An 18,685-nucleotide genomic window follows, 5' to 3' on the forward strand; every position below is an offset into this window, starting at 1 on the left:
TAATCCTGCTGGAAGTAGCTAAGAAGATGGGTACACTGTGATCATAAAGGGATGGACATGGTCAGCAATAATACTCAGGTAGGCTGTGCATGCGCTTTTTCTTTTTCGGACCATTCGCTGTAAACCCTAGAGATTGTTGTGTGTGAAAATCCCAGTAGATCAGCAGTTTCTGAAATACTCGGACCAGCCCGTCTGGCACCATCAACCATGCCACGTTCAAAGTCACTTAAACCCCCTTTTTCCCCCATTCTTTTGCTTGGTTTGAACTTCAACAAGTTGTCCTGTCCAGGTCTACATGCCTAAATGCATTGAGTTACTGCCATGTGATTGGCTGATTAGTTATATCAGTGATTCTTGAGAAGTGGGACAAAACAGGTACAATGTTGAAAAAATACAAACCCTATGTTTAGGCAAATTAAATTACATGTATGTATCCAACAACCTCCCATCTTTTGTCCTTTTTATCAAAATGGGCTTTTTACCTTGCCATTCCTTTTTTTGTCAACACCGTCAGACACCAAAAACACAAATGAATCAGGGTGATGTGCAGTGTTAGTTTTCCACGACACATTGCATTTTGCATTCAGACCAAAAACTTCAATTTTGTTCTCATCTGACCAGAGCACCTTCCTCCAACCCTTGCCACAAGCCATTCGGGGGACACAGCATATTCAGATGAGACCAAACTTGAAGTTTTTGGCTTTCATGCTAAATGCAATGTATAGCGGAAAACTAACACTGCACATCACCCTGAACACACCATCCCTACCGTGAAACATGGTGGTGGCAGCATCATGCTGTGGTGATGCTTTTCTTTAGCAGGGACAGGGAAGCTAGTCAGAGTTGATAGGAAGATGGATGGAGCCAAATACAGGGCAGAACACCTGTTCATGCTAGAGTCTGCAAGAGACGTGAGCCTGGGGTGGAGGTTCACCTTCAAGGAGGACTACTACCCTAAACATACAGCCAGATCTACAATGGAATGGTTTAGACTTTAGACCAAAGCATATTCATGTGTTAGAATGGCCTAGTCAAAGTCCAGACCTAAATACAATTGAGAATATCTGGAAAGACTTGAAAATTGATGTTCAGTTTCCATCCAATCTGACGCTGAATCTGATTTTGGAGCTATGTTGCAAAGAAGAATGGGCAAAAATGTCAGTCTGTAGATGTACAAAGCTGGTAGAGACATACCCCAATAGACTTGGAGCTGTAATTGCAGCGATAGGTGGTTCTGCATCGTATTGACTCAGGGGGCTGAATACTTTTGCACGCCACACTTTTCAGTTTTTTATTTATAAAAAAAATTGTAAATCATATTTAATTTTCATTCCACTTCACAATATGCACCACTTTGTGTGGTTGTAATGTGACAAAATGTGGAAAAGTTCAAGGGGTATGAATACCTTTGCAAGCCACTGTATGTGTTAACAAGAAATTGAACCGGTGTGCCTAATCAAGTGGCCGGTGAGTAGTTGTGAGAAGTTCATCTCCAAGTGCAGGGTCTTATTGGGCCTGTGTGAAAAGTTTTTGACACAGTGAGTCAAATTCTACAACACGTCTAAGCATTCTGTAAAAAAAATATATATATAGTATATATAACATGTACTACAGAATCCCCTGGTGGACTGGTGTACAGTTGTAATTTAAATAGATAAACTGTAGACAGGTTGCAGAAGTTGATAGAGCAGGTCAAGACCAGAATCTTTCATTTGTAGAGACTCATTCCATCATGAAGAACATTTCAAACAGTATAGAAGAGTAGCTGAATGTCGTGGAGTTTTAATGATAAAACACTTTTTTTAAGCTGAATATTTTAAAAAGTAGAAAAGATAGAAAAAGGCTAGAGCTAAAGCTTTCCTTAAAGAACTAATCATTTTGATAGTTCAAAGATATAAAGGCAGCCCAAAAATGTCTTCTGAGGAAAAAGCTAAAGATTTTGATAATAGATAGAATTAAATAAATGTATGAACACAGAATAATTTAACATTTGCTATTAAAAAAACATGTATATTTAAAATTGCATTTACAAAAGAAGGACTATTAACTTCAACAGCATGGATTTTTATTAGGGATGTATTTGATTATTTGATATGACATTCACTTAAATTCATTTTAGGGGTGATAGGAACTTAATGTGCTTAACAGTACAATGTATTTTATGACCATGCAGAGAGTAGGCTACTGTTGTGTGGATCATTCTCGATGTATGAGGAGAGAGGCCAACAAGTCAAATAGACTTGGGAAATGTTCATAATAAAAACAGCTGTCTGAACCTCTTCCCAGAGGGTATTTCCTGAAAGACAGGAGAATCATCTCAAAACTTTTTGATGAAACCAAACTTTAGAAATTGCGCGTACGGATATCAGCAGTATGGCAGTACATTTTTGTTATTTTTTAAATAACATTGTTCAGGGCTACGAAGATCAGGGGCCTATATTGAGCCAGTAAAAAAAAAACAAAGACTTCAAAGAAAGAAGGATTTTTCTTTCTGCTTTTTGGTCTCCAAAATTATTCCATAAAATAGAACTAAATGGCTTACATAAGACACAATTGATTTAGCCTCATTTTTCTTCTCAAAGTGCACCATATACAGGTCCTTCTCATATAATTAGCATATTGTGATAAAGTTGATTATTTTCCATAATGTAATGATAATAATTGAACTTTCATATATTTTAGATTCATTGCACACCAACTGAAATATTTCAGGTATTTTGTTGTTTTAATACTGATGATGTTGGCAAACAGCTCATGAAAACCCCAAATTCCTATCTCAAAAAATTAGCATATCATGAAAAGGTACTCTAAACAAGCTCTTAACCTAATCATCTGAATCAACTAATTAACTCTAAACACCTGCAAAAGATTCCTGAGGCTTTTAAAAACTCCCAGCCTGGTTCATTACTCAAAACCGCAATCATGGGTAAGACTGCCGACCTGACTGCTCACACCCTCAAGCAAGAGGGTAAGACACAGAAAGAAATTTCTGAGCGAATAGGCTGTTCCCAGAGTGCTGTATCAAGGCACCTCAGTGGGAAGTCTGTGGGAAGGAAAAAGTGTGGCAGAAAACGCTGCACAACCAGAAGAGGTGACCGGACCATGAGGAGGATTGTGGAGAAGGGCCGATTCCAGACCTTGGGGGACCTGCGGAAGCAGTGGACTGAGTCTGGAGTAGCAACATCCAGAGCCACCGTGCACAGGCGTGTGCAGGAAATGGGCTACAGGTGCCGCATTCCCCAGGTCAAGCCACTTTTGAACCAGAAACAGTGGCAGAAGCGCCTGACCTGGGCTACAGAGAAGCAGCATTGGACTGTTGCTCAGTGGTCCAAAGTACTTTTTTCGGATGAAAGCAAATTGTGCATGTCATTCGGAAATCAAGGTGCCAGAGTCTGGAGGAAGACTGGGGAGAAGGAAATGCCAAAATGCCTGAAGTCCAGTGTCAAGTACCCACAGTCAGTGATGGTTTGGGGTGCCATGTCAGCTGCTGGTGTTGGTCCACTGTGTTTTATCAAAGGCAGGGTCAATGCAGCTAGCTATCAGGAGATTTTGGAGCACTTCATGCTTCCATCTGCTGAAAAGCTTTATGGAGATGAAGATTTCCTTTTTCAAGACCTGGCACCTGCTCACAGTGCCAACACCACTGGTAAATGGTTTACTGACCATGGTATTACTGTGCTCAATTGGCCTGCCAACTCTCCTGACCTGAACCCCATAGAGAATCTGTGGGATATTGGGAAGAGGAAGTTGAGAGACACCAGACCCAACACTGTGGATGAGCTTAAGGCCGCTAACGAAGCATCCTGGGCTTCCATAACACCTCAGCAGTGCCACAGGCTGATTGCCTCCATGCCACGCCGCATTGAAGCAGTCATTTCTGCGAAAGGATTCCCGACCAAGTATTGAGTGCATAACTGAACATAATTATTTGAAGATTGACTTTTTTTGTATTAAAAACACTTTTCTTTTATTGGTCGGATGAAATATGCTAATTTTTTGAGATAGAGATTTTTGGTTTTTCTTAACTTTTTTGCCAAAATCATCAATATTAAAACAATAAAAGGCGTGAACTACTTCAGTTGTGTGTAATGAATCTAAAATATATGAAAGTCTAATGTTTACCAGTACATTACAGAAAATATTGAACTTTATCACAATATGCTAATTATATGAGAAGGACCTGTATATATATATATATATATATATATATATATATATATATATATATATATATATATATATATATATATATATATATATATATATATACATATACATACATACATACATACAGGTGAAACTCGAAAAATTAGAATATCGTGCAAAAGTTCATTTATTTCAGTAATTCAACTTTATAGGTGAAAATAATATCTTATACAGACTCATTACATGCAAAGTGAGATATGTGAAGCCTTTAACTTTTATAATTGTGATTATTATGGCTTACAGTTTATAAAAACCCCAAATTCAAAATCTCAGAAAATTAGAATATTACATAAAATCAATAAAAAAAGGATTTTAAATACAGAAATGTCGGCCCTCTAGAAATTATAATCATGCATATGTACTAAGTACTTGGTTTGGGCCTCTTTTGCATGAATTCTTGCCTAAATGCGGCATGTCATGGATGCTATCAGCCTGTGGCACTGCTGACGTGTTATGGAAGCCCATGTTGCTTTGATGTGGCCTTCAGCTCATCTGTATTGTTGGGTCTGGTGTGTATCATCTTCCTCTTGACAATAGTCCATAGTTTCTCTATGGAGTTCAGGTCAGGAGAGTTGTCTGGCCATTCATGCACAGTAATACCATGGTCAGTCAACCAGTTACCAGTGGTTTATGGTACTGTAGGCAGGTGCCAAGTCTAGCTGGAAATTGAAATTGTCATCTCCATAAAGCTTGTCGATAGACAGAAGCATGAAGTGCTCTAAAATCTTCTGGTAGATGGCTGTGGTGACTTTGGACTTGATAACACAGTGGACCAACAGCAGCAGATGACATGATACCTCAAATCATCACTGATCCAAATTAAATGTTGCGTTTCATTTGGAAATCAATGCTTAATGCTCCTGTCTGTTGACAAGCTTTATGGAGATGCTGAATTACTTTTTCCAGCAAGACTTGACACCTGTCCACAGTGCCAAAACCACAAGTAACTGGTTGACTGACCATGGTATTACTGTGTTGATTGGCCAGACAACTCTCCTGACCTGAACCCAATAGAGAAACTACGGACTATTGTCAAGAGGAAGATGATACACACCAGACCCAACAATACAGACGAGCTGAAGGCCACTATCAAAGCAACCTGGGCTTCCATAACACCTCAGCAGTGCCACAGGCTGATAGCATCCATGCCACGCCGCATTTAGGCAATAATTTGTGCAAAAGGGGCCCAAACCAAGTACTTAGTACATATGCATGATTATACTTTCTAGAGGGCCGACATTTCTGTATTTAAAATCCTTTTTTTATTGATTTTATGTAATATTCTAATTTTCTGAGATTTTGAATTTGGGGTTTTCATAAACTGTAAGCCATAATAATCACAATTATAACAAATAAAGGCTTGAAATATCTCACTTTGAATGTAATGAGTCTATATAATATATTAGTTTCACCATTTAGGTTGAATTACTGAAATAAATGAACTTTTGCACGATATTCTAATTTTTCGAGTTTCACCTGTATAAATCCAATCCAATATTATTATTATTATTATTATTATTATTATTATTATTATTATTATTATTATTATTATTATTATTATTATTATTATTATTATTACCAGATTGATGAATTTTACTTGAAAAGGTTTACATTTTTCTTACGGGGGAGCATTCCCCCGGACCCGCCTAGTAGGTCCAGGGTCCCCACCCCAGTTTCCCAAATTCCTGTGAGAAAAACTGTTATGTGTGTCTGGTTATTAGAAGTCATTAGACCAGGGGCCTCATTTATCAACAGTGCATAGAAAAGGTTCTAAATTCACTCTTACGAATGAAATTTAGTATGTGCTTAAGTACAAAAAAATCGGTATTTATCAAACGTGCGCTGGCCTATCGTACACCAGTAAGTCATCAATCTTGATAAATCCCACATGTTCTTAAGTACCATGCTCGTTCACGCTCAGACCATTTGCATTCAGAAACGCCTCCAATTAACCATATATGGTCACAACACATCCCTTTATCAACCATGTGAATGTGTTTTATCCCTCTCTGCTACAATGGCAAAGAGGGCAACGAAAAGAAACTTCTCCAACACATAAATGGAAACCCTTGTAAACGAGGTTGAATCAAAGCAAAACATATTTTGTTGGCTCACTTAGTGCAGGCATTAAAACAAAAGAAAGCTTGCTGCATGGGAAAATGTGATATTTTCAAGCAAGTTGTAAGGCAACGGCATTGTTTTGGGTCCGCGATCTGACAACTTTACGTGCAGTCATTCATAAACTCTTTCAATAAATAAGAGATGAAGATAAGTTCCTAACAACATTAGAGTTACTAAGTGAAATGAGTGATTGGCGAGTCTGGCGAGTCACCGCGGCTCGTCCAGCTCACAGCTGAGTGCTGTCAGATGAGACGCACAGAGAGCATCGGAGGGATCCTCCGCTTCAAAATATGTAAACGTGTGACACATTTAATGAATAATCAATTAGAGCTTACCTAAAAATAAGTGAGCCATATAACTATTTATTGCATTTAGGATGTTAGCTCATTTGGACGCTGTTTTGACCGTCTGTTTTCATTGATGTATTGGCGATTTCATATCTACTTCAGTTTCATTACTGAGTCGTGATCAGTGTTCTTAAAGAAACTTAGATTATAAAACAAGAGGTCCAAAACACAGATGATGATTAAACAAACAAATGTATGACTTTATATTACCCTAGAAATGCACGGGTGGATTTGACGCGTGGCGATTATAGATATAAAGAGAACGCTGGCGGTTCTAGTGTTAATGCAGACGTTGAAACTCTTAAATGCTTTGCTTTGTGCTTGTAATATCGCTATTCTACCACTAGATTCTGTTCGTAAGCATGGTCAGAGTTGTGCTTACATTTACACACATTCATAAGTCTAAGTACATTTTGGTAAATTCCATACTTTGCGTGGCAATGTTCTTACGCCCTACTTACGCAGATTTGTGCGTAAGTACGGTTGATAAATGAGGCCCCAGGGGTTTTGTCCATGTACACCTTAAAATAATTTGGTCATCCATCAAAATAAATATTGTGTTATTTGGCTTAGAGATTCCCAATTGCCTGCAGAAAAAGTAGCCTCATGCCTTGTTGTTATGCTGCACAAAGTGCCCTTACTTTGCACTGAGCACCTGCCCCCCAAAATGTCTGTGCACGCCACTGCTTCTCTACATGTCATTCGCCTCTTTGCCCCATTTAAACTCTGTCTCTCCAAAATCTATCTGATAAAAGCAAAAAACGGCAAAAGAATTATCCTTAAAAAAAAGAAATTGAAGAGAATAAAGCTTTCTCTTTAGGTAAGTCACAGAGTTCCAACATATAACCTTGGTGAGCATAATGTTATTTATCAGACTAATGGAAAAGACCAAAGTACAAAACGGAATACTACAGTTCTTATAGACTAATATTGTTTATTTCAAGCACACATATTCCCTTTGTCTAACCAATCATTTGTAAATAACCATATTAGGCACAGTAACTAGGAAATGGAAAGCATGTAATCAACATCAAACATGTCTATCAACACTGTCAAAAAATTAAAAGATTGTGCAAAAATCTTTTTCAAAAAATATGCACACTGCTCTCAAAAATATGAACAGTTTACTTAATCACAGTTAGTCACATGATTCCCTGGTGTCAGCAAGACACAACTCTGTACAATAATAAAATCCAGCCATATAGTCTCACTCACATACATTAAAAAACCTGCGCTAACTGACTTATTTTGTCCACTTGGGGTCAGCAATGTTCTATGAACACAACATTGCCATAACGCCACCTTTTAAGTTCAAATGGTCAACTTGTTTGCAAATGATTGCATATATACACATCCAGAATTGACAGAAAAACATAATTCTCATATCATAATTAATCTGGAGTGGTGTTTATATCCACCTGATGATGTTAAGTCCAATATTCTCTTGAATAGCTGTTTTTAGTGTCTACATTTTGAAGGAAATATCTGGCTCTTTAGCCATTAAGTTTGCCAGCTAGCGTTTAACTGTATCCGTCTGTGGTTTGTTGCTTAGCAGGAGTTGTACATTGGGACACACCTGCAGCCCAATATTATGCAATAAGAGCTGTGGGAATGAACCCAGACAGTAAAAGTTGTGGGCAAGACAGTTAAAGAAGGATTTTAAACTCACTATACAATAAGAAAAAGAAGGACGCTGCAGATTTAGCTGATAAAAGGTTAATCACTAGCAGGACCAGCTCTTGTTTAACACATTATCTTATGATATATTGAGTTGCTTAGAATTTTACTCAAAATTGTAGCGTTAATGTGTCATCTAGATCATTTTTTTAATGATCATTAAAACAGACGTGTAACACTATTATGTAAAAGGTCTGTTTAAAGCAGCCTAAGAAGATGCATGCTCTCCTAGTTGTGGTATAGCTCTTGATAATGACCTCATATTCTGCTAGCTTGCTGCTGATCTTCACAAAGACACCAAGTCTCAGCACAGTTCACAGTGTGTCTATAAACTTGACTGGCGGGAAGAGTTTATCATAGAAGTACCACTGCTTAGATTGGATTCCTGTGATTCAATGTTACAAACATTTACAAATCACAATAATTGCTTACTACAGGAAGTGTAATATTTATGTTATACCACAGACACAGACACTACATCTGACTGGCTTGTGGATGCTTTGGTTTATCTTATTATGTTGCAGCCATGACTGTGCAGTTATGCACATTATTCTACATGTAATTTCAGCAAACCTCATCTGAAATCTCCAACAAATAATTTTATCTTGTTATCTTCTTGTTTATTAATGGTTAAGAGTGCGTCTGTGTCTGTCTGTCTGTCTGTCTGTCTGTCTGTCTGTCTGTCTGTCTGTCTGTCTGTCTACATGAAGAACTGAGCCAGCAGATTGGCCACCCCCAGCAGTATGAGGAAGCTGTGGAAGAGGGCTGAGGGCCAGCGCAGCGCCCCCTGTCTCTTCAGAGAGATCATGTGAACCAAGGACGGGAAGAAAAAGACTAATGCTAGGCCACAGGTTGCTCCAGAGAACCTGAAAGAGGAGACAGAGTTCACATCAATACAGAACATTCACAACAGTAGAACTGCACTTCTAGTTACACTGAGGTTCTAAATGCAACCCAATAAAGGTGGAATGCAAAGCCCTTATGAAAGAATGAACATATTAACAACCATGGCAAAACACTTAAAACCACTAGGGTTTAGATTGTTGTGTCGATTGTTTGTTTGCTTCAATGAACGTCCTCGCTCAATCACATGGTGTCGTTGGTGACGTTTACGTAAAGCAAATACGTCAGCATGAACTAGATCAGCCAAAAGAAACATTCAGATGCAGTAGCCAGGTTTCAACCTGTAGAGGACAGTCACTCTTCAGATTCATACCATACAATGTTGAATAAACATACTGTGTACATTATCTGGAGAATTGGACCTGGTTTTGGAGTTTAGTTACACTTTAAAAGCTCCGTTGTCAGTAATATTGAACTCTTTTTTCCACTGTTTTTGTGTAGAGGGAAGGCAAAATATCTAACTGCAATGCACTTTTCTGATTGACAAATAGTATCCTGAATAGTCCATTCTCTGGATTAAACAGGCAGATCCGATTCGACTGAAAAAATTATTTGATTCTATTATTATTATTATTATTAGCTAAATACAACATTTATACATTTAAACCTACCTTATGATGGATCCAATATTTGGATAATACTTGGCCATCAGGACACCAGATCCAACAATTACGATGTTCAGTGCCAGAACATGAAAGAAACTGAAGAGAAAGATGTGAATGTGAGAAGCTATGAAAGAGTTCTTCTGGAATCATTTGAAATCCTCACTCTAATTCCTTTCAAACTTTGGCAAAACCTAATGCTTCAAATGTGAAGCAATCCCTAGGTTTTGTTTTGTGCTATACAAATAAGTCTTTATTTTCTTACTTGGTTTATTTACAAGTCGCTTTGTCATGTAAACAACTAAATAAAATACAATGAAACAAATACAGTATATTATCACATCACAATAACAGTTGACAACATAATGTGCAAAATAAAATGATCACCTTGAAAATATTAGAATAATAAATTCCACGCCTCCTGAGGGAAATTGTACTTTGTGATATTTTTTTAATTGGCTTGATTGCTGGTACAATATGTACAAGTAAAAGGGTAAATACAGACAAATCTTTTCAAATTAATTTGACTGAAAAGTACATATTGAGAGAATGAAAACAAAAACATTTCCAAAGCACTGAATCATTTCTAAGCCTAAACTGTGTATTCATGCTGGATATGTTTTCTTCAGCGCACACAAAGTACGGACAGGCAGCGGAATCGTGAAGAGATATTTTAACAAGCATTTCTCAGAATCCCTGACTCCACCTTTACATTTAGAAGTAGCACGATTGCTTCTTCTAATATTATTTTTAGGCTAAGAATATTTTGACATACTTAAAGACTTTTTGTTAAAATGTATTTTGTGCGGGACTGCTTTAAAAGAAATATAAAGACAAGCACTTTTATGATAATAACTTGAGTGCTACCTGGGATAATGACTGCCAAATATCTGTCCCATCATCTGAACCCGCACCAAGTATCCCAGCAGTGGGTAGACTGTGATCATCTGGAACAAGAGGAGGGTCCGCGCCACAAACACCATGACATCACTGCTGGGGAAGTTATCCAAGAAGTTCTGGAAGAGACAAGAGTTGGACAGTGGACAAATCTGGGGTATCTTTACAACATTTGTAGAGACCTAGCAACTGCGATTTGGCTCAAGGATGCTTTTAGAACTGATAAACAGGTCCTCTAAAGATTACATTCACGACAACAGATCATTTTGGTTTCATTGAATTATATTGGTGAAATGGTGGTACTACTAGATCTGGGTCTGCATCAGAAATATTATTATTATTGACCTAACATTCCAAGTTCAAGTTTAAATGTCAAACACATAAGCTGAACAACAACAACCAAAATGATAAAAATTATTGGTGTGTCAATCTCACTGGTTCAATGCAGTCCTTGGAGAGTGGAGGTGAGGGGAAGGCAGCAAAGATCAACACTCCCACATACAGATAGGTCAGTCCTACTAGGAGATAGGCTACAGACAGGTCCCGAACCTGAAAACACAGAAACAATTTCTCCTTACACTCAATCACTAAATCATCACTTAGTTTGCTTTCTGAGGTCAATACACCTGGATACTGGAAATTAAGTCTGGTGAGTTTGATTAAAGGTGCTACAAGGAACTTTGTCAACTAGCGGCCCCTTTGGACAAAAGCGGTAGTATTTTTAGACGCCAGCTGTCATAAAGCTCCTTAGGAGCGCCTGCCGGCAGGTGCCAGGGTGCCAGTGTCTCGCAATTAGGTCCATGTCCATGTTGAAAGCGAATAAACGAGAGATGGCAGGATGGATCACGATCAAAGGCCCTTTCCAACTGCCGCATTGCAACTCGGTTGGACCAGGAAGCGATTGCCGCCCATGTAAACGCGCACAGATTTTGCCCAACTGCTCAGCTTTCCCCGTGTTGAAACTTTCGGCAGCATGGGTGACATACAAGGCATCGTTGCAAACTGAGTATCCGGACATAAACAACTCAGCTCTACCATTTATTAGTTCAATGTTAAAGTGTCTGAAATTTTAAAAATATTTCATATTCAGGTATATATAGATAAATAAGTGTGGTTGTCAAGCAGCCGCTTTGAAAAATTTCGGGCTCAACGGTGGAGTCCTCCGGCAAGGTTGCCACGCGTCGATGCAGGTGTCCGACCCGGACAAATGCATTAATAAAAACTATATAAAAATAGCATTCTTTGCACTGATGGTCTCGTTCACTGTTACAGGTCATTTCTCATTTATGATCATCAGAGGAAAAAATTTACTGAATTTGTTTTAAAAATACTGAAAAGTTCCCTGTTGGGACTTTAAGGTTTGCTGATGTAATATTTGAAGAGCCTTTCCTTCCTTCATAAACTAGACATGAAAATTATCATCACTGTTGGAGTCTCACATAATTCACTCAGAAAAACAACAAGAAGCAACTTGTGATGGTGGATTGTGTTATCTGTATAAGCAAGCAGAGATGCGATTGGGACAATGTAATGAATACAGGTGAAACTCGAAAAATTAGAATATCGTGCAAAAGTTCATTTATTTCAGTAATTCAACTTTATAGGTGAAAATAATATCTTATACAGACTCATTAAATGCAAAGTGAGATATGTGAAGCCTTTATTTTTTATAATTGTGATTATTATGGCTTACAGTTTATAAAAACCCCAAATTCAAAATCTCAGAAAATTAGAATATTACATAAAATCAATAAAAAAAGGATTTTAAATACAGAAATGTTGGCCCTCTAGAAAGTATAATCATGCATATGTACTAAGTACTTGGTTTGGACCCCTTTTGCATGAATTATTGCCTAAATGCGGCGTGGCATGGATGCTATCAGCCTGTGGCACTGCTGAGGTGTTATGGAAGCCCAGGTTGCTTTGATAGTGGCCTTCAGCTCGTCTGTATTGTTGGGTCTGGTGTGTATCATCTTCCTCTTGACAATAGTCCATAGTTTCTCTATGGAGTTCAGGTCAGGAGAGTTGTCTGGCCATTCATGCACAGTAATACCATGGTCAGTCAACCAGTTACCAGTGGTTTACGGTACCGTGGGCAGGTGCCAAGTCTAGCTGGAAATGGAAATTGTCATCTCCATAAAGCTTGTCAACAGACAGAAGCATTAAGTGCTCTAAAATCTTCTGGTAGATGGCTGTGGTGACTTTGGACTTGATAACACAGTGGACCAACAGCAGCAGATGACATGATACCTCAAATCATCACTGATCCAAATTAAATGTTGCGTTTCATTTGGAAATCAAGGTTCCACAGTCTAGAGCAGGGGTCTCCAAACTTTTTTCACTGAGGGCCACATACAGAAAAATCTACGAAGGGCCGGGCCACTTTGCAAAAATCACACATTTATCAGGACATGTAGCTGCTCTGATGTTTAGTTTCATAGTGTCTTCGTAAATTGTAATCCTTCTTCACGGCAACACTTTCCTTGCACATTAAACAGACACATTTCCCCTCTTGTTTATATGCCAATGATACACCCAGTGTTTTCTGCCTTTGCGTCTAATGTCCAGCATGGTGAAAATAGTATCCAGCCGAGGTCCCGACCCTCCTAGGGGGGTCCGGGGGTATGCCCCCCCGGGAGATTTTTTAAAGTTTTTAAAGCGAAATGCATGAATCTGGTGCACTTTGAGAGGGAAATTAAGAGGCTAAATCTGAAGAATTTTGTATGAAAAAAAAATGGAGACACTGTGTCAGATGAATTAGAAGCTATTGGAGAAGGACGCATAGATTTTCCATAATAATATTAATTTAAAATAAAATATTATGCAGGGTCCTCTGGGATGGGCTTGTTGCTCATTTTCTTTTATGGGACATATTTCTCTGTAATATAATGAGTGCATTTAAATTATTTAAAAATTAAAAGCGCCATATTACATTATATTTTCAAAATGTGCCACGGGCCAATCAATCAGTGTTTGACACCCCTGCACTAGTGGGTTAACTAAGAAATGCAAAAAAAAAAAAAAAAAAAAATTCAAAGGGCCATATTACATTATATATTTAAAATCGGCCGCGGGCCAATAAAAAGCGGGCCGCATTTGGCCCGCGGGCCGTAGTTTGGGGACCCCTGGTCTAGAGGAAGAGTGGAGGGGCACAAAATCCAAGGGGCTTGAAGACCACTGTCAAGTTTTCAAGTGATGATTTGAGGCACCATGTCATCTGATGGTGTTGGTCCACTGTGTTATCAAGTCCAAAGTCACCACAGCTGTCTACCAGGATATTTTAGAGCACTTCATATTTCCTGTCTGTTGACAAGCTTTATGGAGATGCTGAATTACTTTTTCCAGCAAGACCTGACACCTGTCCACAGTGCCAAAACCACAAGTAACTGGTTGACTGACCATGGTATTACTGTGTTGATTGGCCAGACAACTCTCCTGACCTGAACCCAATAGAGAAACTATGGAAGATGAAGATGATACACACCAGACCCAACAATACAGACGAGCTGAAGGCCACTATCAAAGCAACCTGGGCTTCCATAACACCTCAGCAGTGCCACAGACTGATAGCATCCATGCCACACCGCATTTAGGCAATAATTTGTGCAAAAGGGGCCCAAACCAAGTACTTAGTACATATGCATGATTATACTTTCTAGAGGGCCGACATTTCTGTATTTAAAATCCTTTTTTTATTGATTTTATGTAATATTCTAATTTTCTGAGATTTTGAATTTGGGGTTTTCTTAAGCTGTAAGCCATAATAATCACAATTATAACAAATAAAGGCTTGAAATATCTCACTTTGAATGTAATGAGTCTATATAATATATTAGTTTCACCATTTAGGTTGAATTACTGAAATAAATGAACTTTTGCACGATATTCTAATTTTTCGAGTTTCACCTGTATGTTAGTGTCCAGTGTGTGAAGCAGTGCATGGCTGAAGAATGCCTACGTTGTTCTCCTGGTGCCTGTTGCTCTTCATTAAGGTGATTATGCAGTTGTGAATGAAGAAGGCCAGAGTGAGGACACCAGTCAGCTGAGGGAAGAGCAGTCTGAATTCTGAAACAACACACAGTAAGAAATGAGAAATGCTACTGAACCAACAACAAAAGGCTCATTTATGCTCTAATTCCGTGCGTAAATAGAGACGTATGTTTACAACGTTATACCCGTAACTGCCCTCATACTTCCATGCGTCCTTTATGTTGGAATCGACATTTGGCAAATCAACCATTAGTGTGCAGCAGCTCCGCTCAGAGTAAAACGTTACTCAAATAGGAAGAAGAAGAGTCAAGCAATGAATTAAAGGTGAAGTAAGCGATTTATTTATGTTAATATAAGTGCTAAATTGCTCTTTATTCATACAGTGATCACTTACATAATGTGCGCGTTTCATAAAGCCGATCTCTCAGTCATCTGCTCTGCATGTAATCGGCAAATAAACTTTTCAGGGATCCCGAAACTGATATCCAACCACAAGACAGAACGCTACACACCGGCACCCGTCTCACTGCCGGTGCACGCGCAGAGCGACAGATGGGTGAATGTTTATGTGCCTACAATGGCGGAGCAGGTAAAAATCCTTCCCAATGTCTGTTTTGATGGTTTTTAAATCATGTTTTATCACACTTTTATCATCTCTGAGATGATGCTAGATAACTCGCTGCTTGAAGAGCATTAATGTGGTGACGTAGGGACGAGGGAGAGGACTACAAACTGCAGGAAGTTAGCTAAACTGACCATTCCGCTTACTGAACCTTTAACTGGAATAAATATTTTATAATAGGTCCATGGAAGAAACATCTTTAGCGATATAGGTCTACTACCGTAGCGATGGAAGAGGCTAAACTAGAGGCTGTATTATAGACAGCGGGGGTCTGTGAGGACATTAATCACAACATGTCAAACCAACTAGTCTCGCACGGACCTCCAGCACTTCTCTATTGCTGCCGTCAGCCTACCGTCTAACTGACATTCTTCCCCGTGCGATCCCCGCTCATGCTGCTCTGTTGCAGTTGTAAGTCCCTGTGCCCCGGCCGTGTAACTTCATAGATAAATAAATGTGTATGTAATTTTGTACCAACTCACAAAAACCTCTCCTCAAAAGTTAAGACAGTTTCTAAAGTATTATGTCTTTCGTTTGTGTTTGTAAACAAATGTACAGTAAGTGAAAGTGAACTGTTGGCTATGCGCCCCTCGTGATCTTCGGTAGTAATGCTCCGTTCTGTCCGTTTGGCATCCGCAAGCTAGCAGGATACGTGCAGAAATACGGACGTAATATACGCAGAGTATGGACAGAAGGCTCCGTCCGTATCCTTATACGTATGTAACAGAGCATAAATGAGCCTTAACTCAATCTAAATCTGCACTAGTGCTGCCCTAGTGGTTTAAATGATCAAACCTTTTCACAGGCAAAGTCTGTTTGCCTCCATGCTCCTTTGGGAGCATGAATGGGTTCAAATTTGATAGAATTCAGACATGAGTTTGTTAATTGAAAATAGTAATTTTTTTTAGGGGCACAGTAAATTAAAAATGTATACCACTGATTCTTGAGAAGTGGGACAAAACAGGGTGCAATGTTGAAAAAATACAAACCCTATATTTCGGCAAATTAAATTACATGTATGTATCCAACATATACTAAGCTAAGCTTTGACAACCTCCCAGCTTTTGTTTGTTTTACCGTCATTGGCCTATCACCACCGTCAGATGTCAACTCCGTCAGATTTCCTGTCTGACGGTGTTGACATATTTAACGTTTCTTAAACATAACAAATGGAATTTATCTAGTAGCCATTTGGTTTTTCTGTTGATGTTAAGTGCTAGTATGAACTACTTCAGGAAAATAAAATGATCAAAAAATTTCAAATAACTTCTACAGAAATTGTAAGTCGGTGTTGACATATTATGGTTGTGACACAGGACTTTCAAGATTCGGAATGTAAAATATTCTAAAACTACAACACAAGTCTGTCTGACTCTAATGTACTCTGCAGAGGTAGAATTTGACAAGAGGTCCTTCATAGTGACAACTGACCCTTATTTCGCCTGATTTTATTACATTTTACATAATGAAATGTCTGACGGTGTTGACTTACAGTGTTGAGATAGGTGAACTTTGTGTAACTTTGGGTTGTGTACTTTTGCTGTCTAGAGGGGGTTGGGGGATGTATTATTATTTTCAATTTTAATTTTTCCTCTCTCTTACTTGTTTTAAGATTGTCTTAAAGGACATACATATATGTGGTCTTCCTTGTAGTGCAAGGACATGTCCGAACATGTCCGAATTTTATGAGCATGTGGAGGGAGGGAAGAGGGGGCCTGTAACCCTGACCCCCCCTCAGTTGGCCAGCCCACATGCACCCTGTTCTCCCTATATAAGCAGGGGTTTTGGCAGAGGAAAGTCAGTTATTTTTTCTTTTCAAGAAGGGGAAGAGGCTCGGAACCATTTCTTCCTTTTCTATTCTGAGAAGTTTGGTAAGGGACCATTTGGGTTATTGATAGGAACTAATTGATGAACCAGGTTGTAAAAAAGCATTGAGTTGAGGTTTTAAAACTGTTGAACCAACTTTTCCTGACTGTTGCGTTGCAAAATCAACATTGTCATAGCATTTGAAGATATTCAAATATATATGACATTGTTGAAAGCTCGACCAACACCCAGACTGTGTAAAGTTGTGTAGACAGTGGACAAACTTTTATACTTGATAGCACTCCAAATAGGATCTCTTGTGGATCAACCAAATAAACTGTTGAACCAACTTTTCCTGATTGTTGCGTTGCAAAATCAACATTGTCATAGCATTTGAAGATATTCAAATATATATGACATTGTTGAAAGCTCGGCCAACACCCAGACTGTGTAAAGTTGTGTAGAGAGTGGAGCTTTGAAAAACCTGAAGATGAGAATACTCCTGATCTCTTGTGGATCAACAAAGTAAACTGTTGAACCAACTTTTCCTGACTGTTGCGTTGCAAAATCAACATTGTCATAGCATTTGAAGATATTCAAATATATATGACATTGTTGAAAGCTCGGCCAACACCCAGACTGTGTAAAGTTGTGTAAACAGTGGACAAGCTTTGAAAATTGGAGAACTCATGAACTAAATTCAATGTGAACAAAAGACATACAACACATAAGTTAAGTCTTATATTTCTCTACATATATTAACCACATAAATGGGAGTGTAGGTACTTATTTTCCTTCCTTTCATTTTATATATCTTTTCTTTCTATATTGTGAACGTATAATCTTTTTATATTGGTTGAATAAAATTTCTTGAAAACGTTATAAATCTTTGGCCTGAATTTTTAGTTTAGAGTTGGGAACAAGGACCTAAGTAGGGTTTTTTCATTAAAGAGATCGCGGCGCCTCTGAGGTAAGCAATCCAAACCTACACTACTGATAACAAAGAATACACATCCCATAAACACACTCCTTGAATTAGGAGGGAATTGCATTTATCTATTGGCCTAAGCTCATCCAGGTGTATGAACTTAGTGAGGACTTAACGGTAGTCTTTTGAAGCTAGGGGTAAATGTGAGGTATTCAGCCACCAGAATAATTAAAAACCTATTATCTAATCTCCTCCTTTCTAAAAATTTATCAAGGATAAAGGTCTGAAATCTGGACTTAACCTAGGATAAAAATAGAAGTGACAATTGTAAGGGTCATTAGGGGATCAACACAGGGGGAGATCTGGAGATAGGCAGGGGTCAAAGGGTAACATGCTTTAAAACCAGAGCCTTTAAGGTAATATATGGTGTGAAGGTTTTTGGTGAAAAGTAAAACCTTTTGGGAATTGTGTAAATCGGCTTTTGGTCTTTTTTTGCCATATAAAAGTGCAGGGGTCGATGAACACATAAACTTTATAGTGGAACAGGTTTAAACAAGGAACAAATAAACTTGGCAGGCTATATTTA

General features: G+C 38.4%; 1 protein-coding gene across 2 annotated transcripts in view; it reads right to left on the reverse strand.

Annotated features, from left to right (window-relative positions):
* Positions 1-7,597: 7,597 nt before the first annotated feature.
* The window catches only part of slc38a9 (solute carrier family 38 member 9), a 78,413-nt gene continuing 67,325 nt past the window's right edge, over positions 7,598-18,685 (reverse strand). For both annotated transcript variants that reach the window (XM_080046839.1, XM_080046840.1), the window contains exons 11-15: positions 14,712-14,818; positions 11,189-11,302; positions 10,724-10,872; positions 9,866-9,955; positions 7,598-9,217 (exon numbers count right to left, since the gene is read on the reverse strand). In XM_080046839.1, coding sequence (XP_079902965.1) covers positions 9,052-9,217; positions 9,866-9,955; positions 10,724-10,872; positions 11,189-11,302; positions 14,712-14,818 — 626 coding nt within the window. In that variant the 3' untranslated portion in view covers positions 7,598-9,051. The remainder of the gene's footprint in view (positions 9,218-9,865; positions 9,956-10,723; positions 10,873-11,188; positions 11,303-14,711; positions 14,819-18,685) is intronic.

This window comes from Ammodytes marinus, assembly GCF_949987685.1.
Source record: "Ammodytes marinus genome assembly, chromosome: 18".
NCBI classification, from domain to species: Eukaryota; Metazoa; Chordata; class Actinopteri; order Uranoscopiformes; family Ammodytidae; genus Ammodytes; species Ammodytes marinus.